Here is a 3,758-nt window from a genome sequence, read left to right on the forward strand (position 1 = left end):
TTCATGGTGCATAATCATTGATAATTTATTAATCTCAGACAAGAACATATAGCCATAGGCCTTGTTTTGTGACTTTGACAGGTTGACCTCATGTGACAGGCTAAAAAAGATACACTAACAAGATGTCAAAAAAGTAATCTGGAATAGTTATAGCAAAAAAAAAAAATGGCATATCGAGGTTGGCAAATCAACTCAAAATTATAAGTTTATAAGTAATTTAAAATATTAAATTCTTGCTTGTGTTGTACGTCGCTTTGGATAAAAGCGTCTGCTAAATGAAATTGTAGAATTGTAGAATAAGTAACAGCTTAGCCGACTCACAAAGTATTTTTTTCCAGCTGTTAGGACTACTCTTATTGCAACCTGCATACTAACAAAGTGGCTAATTGTCATGTTATTTTAGATGCACCAACTAGGCAGCAGTGGTTAGAAAGAGTGTTTCGGGTTCGAATCCCCCGGCCGGCTGGGGCCCTTATGTGTGGAGTTTCTCTCAGTTTCACCCACAGTTCAAAGATATGAAGGTTAGGTTAACTGGTGACTCCAAATTGGTGGTAGGTGTGAATGTGATTGTGAATGATTGTCTGTCTGTGTGTGTCAGGAAACTAATGTCTTCAACTGATCGTTGTTTGTTACAGCGTGTATTAACTCATTCCTCTACAGTACGTCTACTTCAGAATGGGCGTCAAACAGGCGGAGATGGTGAAGTCCAGGCTGTTCCGTTTCCCTCTGGACGAGGTGCGCCGTCGACACTGTTTTCTGGAGCGCAGGGGCCTGTATCAAACCCCGGACAAGAAAGGACAGACGACCATCATCAACCCCAAACTGGACAGCATCCTCCATGTTGACGAGAACTCCTTCATCACAGATGTTGCAAATGCGTCAGCAGAGGAGTACGATGTGTTTAAGAGACTGGTGGCCAGAGAATGGCAGGAAGAGGAGCACGGCAGCATTGAAGCTGATAGTGATGATGATGAAGAAGAGGAGGATGATGAGGAGGACGAGACTGAGAGGAGAGATGGGTACCTGAAGAGAAGGAAAAAGAAATGAAATGGCACTGTTAGAGGTACTGAGGGAACTTATTTAAAAGGGGAATTACATGATTAGAGAAACTGATGGTGATAAATGAAGCAATGAAATGTTTCCTTTTGTCTGAGCTCAGGTTTGTCATGAAGTGCTATAGAAAATTCTTATCTAAAACACACAGAGGAAACCGTGTCGCGCTCATTGTTCCTGAGCTTGTTCTCTTTTGTGTCCATGATGGTAACAGATTGGACTGAGTGAGCCTTTTGATGTTGATTTCTGTGTTAATCTAAGTGGCCACGTCAAGGCGTGAGATGAGGTGACATCAGTGTGAGGTTTGGGTGATAAATGAGGACAATATATGATTTTAAACTGTCAGGTTTGAACGTGGTGAACATTTTCTCCCTTATATTCTTTCCATAGTCAAAAAAGCTTTTGACTTTCATTATAGTTTTCACAAGTTAAAGGAGCAGTTCACCCCAAAATATTTTTTTCTCCTCTTACCTTTAGTGCTATTTATCAGTCTTGACTAGTTTGGTGTGAGTTGACTGTTGACTGTTGGAGATATCCATCGTAAAGAAGTCTGCCTTCTCTTGAATATAATGGAACTAGACGGCACTTGGCTTGTTGTGCTCCAAGTGCCAAAAAATACATTTGGAAAAACTCAACAGCAATATCTCTTTCCAGAAATCATGAACCGGTTACTCAAGATAATTCACAGATCTTGTTGTGAGCACTTTCATATAGGAGATATTTTGTCTTCTACTGAACTACACCCGCCAACTGTTTCACTGCACAGAGGGATCTGTGCCTCTACTGCTTGCTCACCGAGCACTGCTGAGCAAGCAGATGTTACAGGTCGGCCGAGAAGGACGCTATTAATGTTTACATCTTGCACTGTAAAGTGCACGAGCCTCTTGTCCATGAGTAGATGCACGCTTCCTTCTGTGCTGTGATACTGTGTAGTTCTGTAGTAAGAAAGTAGTTCCCACATAAAAGTGCTTACAACAAGGTCTGTGGATTTTCTTGAGTAACCGGGTCATGAATCCTGGAAAGAGACATCGCTGTTGAGTTTTTCAAATGTATATTTTGGGACTTTGAGCACCACAAGCCGAGTGCCGTCTAGTTAAATTATACTGGAGAGAAGGCAGACATCTCTACAGCTGACATCCCCATCAATCAGCAACTCAAAGCAAAAAAAATGTAGACTTGTAAAAAGCACTAAAAGTTTAAGAAATATATATAAATATTTTTTACTTTGCAGTGAACTGTCCCTTTAAATAGATTTCAAAAGTGTTATTGCCCTGATGCTGAATCTAATCCATTTAAACTAAGTAGTTTTCAAATGGCTTCTTAAACCAAGTCACTTCTGAAACATGTTGTGAGGTATAAAACACAGAAAAAGCGACACCATTAGAAGCCGCTAAGAGGATAAGTGCTCCACCCCGTAACTATGTGACTGACAAGTGGCCGTAGCTTTCTCCATCCCTACAGTATATTATCTGTGAGTCAACAAAAAGTACATCAGATAAGGCCGGCGAGTGAAACAAGTCGTACAAATTATCCATTGATTTATAGAAGCATAAAGCCTAATGGATGTACAACACAGAGGTTTTTCTGTTCGGGAAATCAGGTAGGAAAACTTACCTTTGGTCAATCAATAATCTGTCAATATGTTTGTTGTCTCAAAGTTTGAGCAGAACCGGATGATTATCTGTTTTTGTCTCAAGTGTTTTACTATTTGTAACCATTCTCTCTGTCCAATACTGATTTTTCATCTGAGAGTGCAGAGAAGTTTACTAAATTCACAAAAATACTGTTTCATCCAAACTGCGTTTGACGGCAAATGTGTGATGTGTTTAAGAGACAGTATATTTTCTAATGTTTATTACATTGCATTAATAATTTACTACTCCAGCTTCTTCATTTGCATTTATTTTTTTAGAAACATAAAACTTAAGGAGCAGAGTCCAATACCGCATAGTCACATTTGAATTTTGGCATCTCATTTTCCTCATGATGGGGACAGAACTTATTTAGTCAGGGCTATTAATAGCAAAAAGGAGAACTACAAAAGTTGTGTCACCCTCAATGTTTAGAACTTATGCACTTGTCTCACCCCATTTATCAGACAAGACATTAACAAATATGAACAGAAATGTAAAGAGAAACGTAAGGAAGAAGAAGGAAAAAAAGAAATAAGTCACAAAACAGAAATTAAAAAAAAGTCGTACAAACATATACACATATATAGGACAGAACACTTGCGGAGGTATTTATTCAAAGTTTCAGCCGAGCAGATCATTCACATAGTTTATCAGTGGATCCCAGGTTTTGTAAAATCTCTTAATGGAGCTATTCATTCCAGCTTGATGTTCTGCTTCACAGAGGACTTTCATTTTGACAAATTAAACACATTTACACCATGAACTGAAGCAGAAAATGTACAGATTGGTACACAGAAATTCAACAGAGTGCAGGTGTGTGAGTCCCACCCCACAAAACTTTGGCCCCCGCAGTGTGTGAAATTTGTTTACATTATGTTTGCCCAGCTTACAATACATCAAGATGAAGCCTATATGGGCACTTTGATGGATAGTGTTTAGAAATCATAGTCCATAATTCAGAGTTAGGGACTGTACTTAATTTATCACAGTACAGGGGTGGCTGGGGTGTAACTACATTTTTTTGTTTTTTGGTTTTTGGTTTGTTAGTTTTAGGGGTTTTTTTCTCTCTAG

General features: G+C 39.0%; 1 protein-coding gene across 1 annotated transcript; it reads left to right on the forward strand.

Moving 5' to 3' along the window:
• Positions 1-660: 660 nt before the first annotated feature.
• Positions 661-1,584, forward strand: LOC121940848 (transcription termination factor 4, mitochondrial-like; the record flags this gene model as incomplete). Its single annotated transcript, XM_042483533.1, has 1 exon — positions 661-1,584. A coding segment is annotated over one exon (387 nt), but the record flags the coding sequence as incomplete, so codon positions are not given.
• Positions 1,585-3,758: the final 2,174 nt, after the last annotated feature.

This window comes from Plectropomus leopardus, unplaced genomic scaffold (genome assembly GCF_008729295.1).
Source record: "Plectropomus leopardus isolate mb unplaced genomic scaffold, YSFRI_Pleo_2.0 unplaced_scaffold9553, whole genome shotgun sequence".
Taxonomy (NCBI): domain Eukaryota; kingdom Metazoa; phylum Chordata; class Actinopteri; order Perciformes; family Serranidae; genus Plectropomus; species Plectropomus leopardus.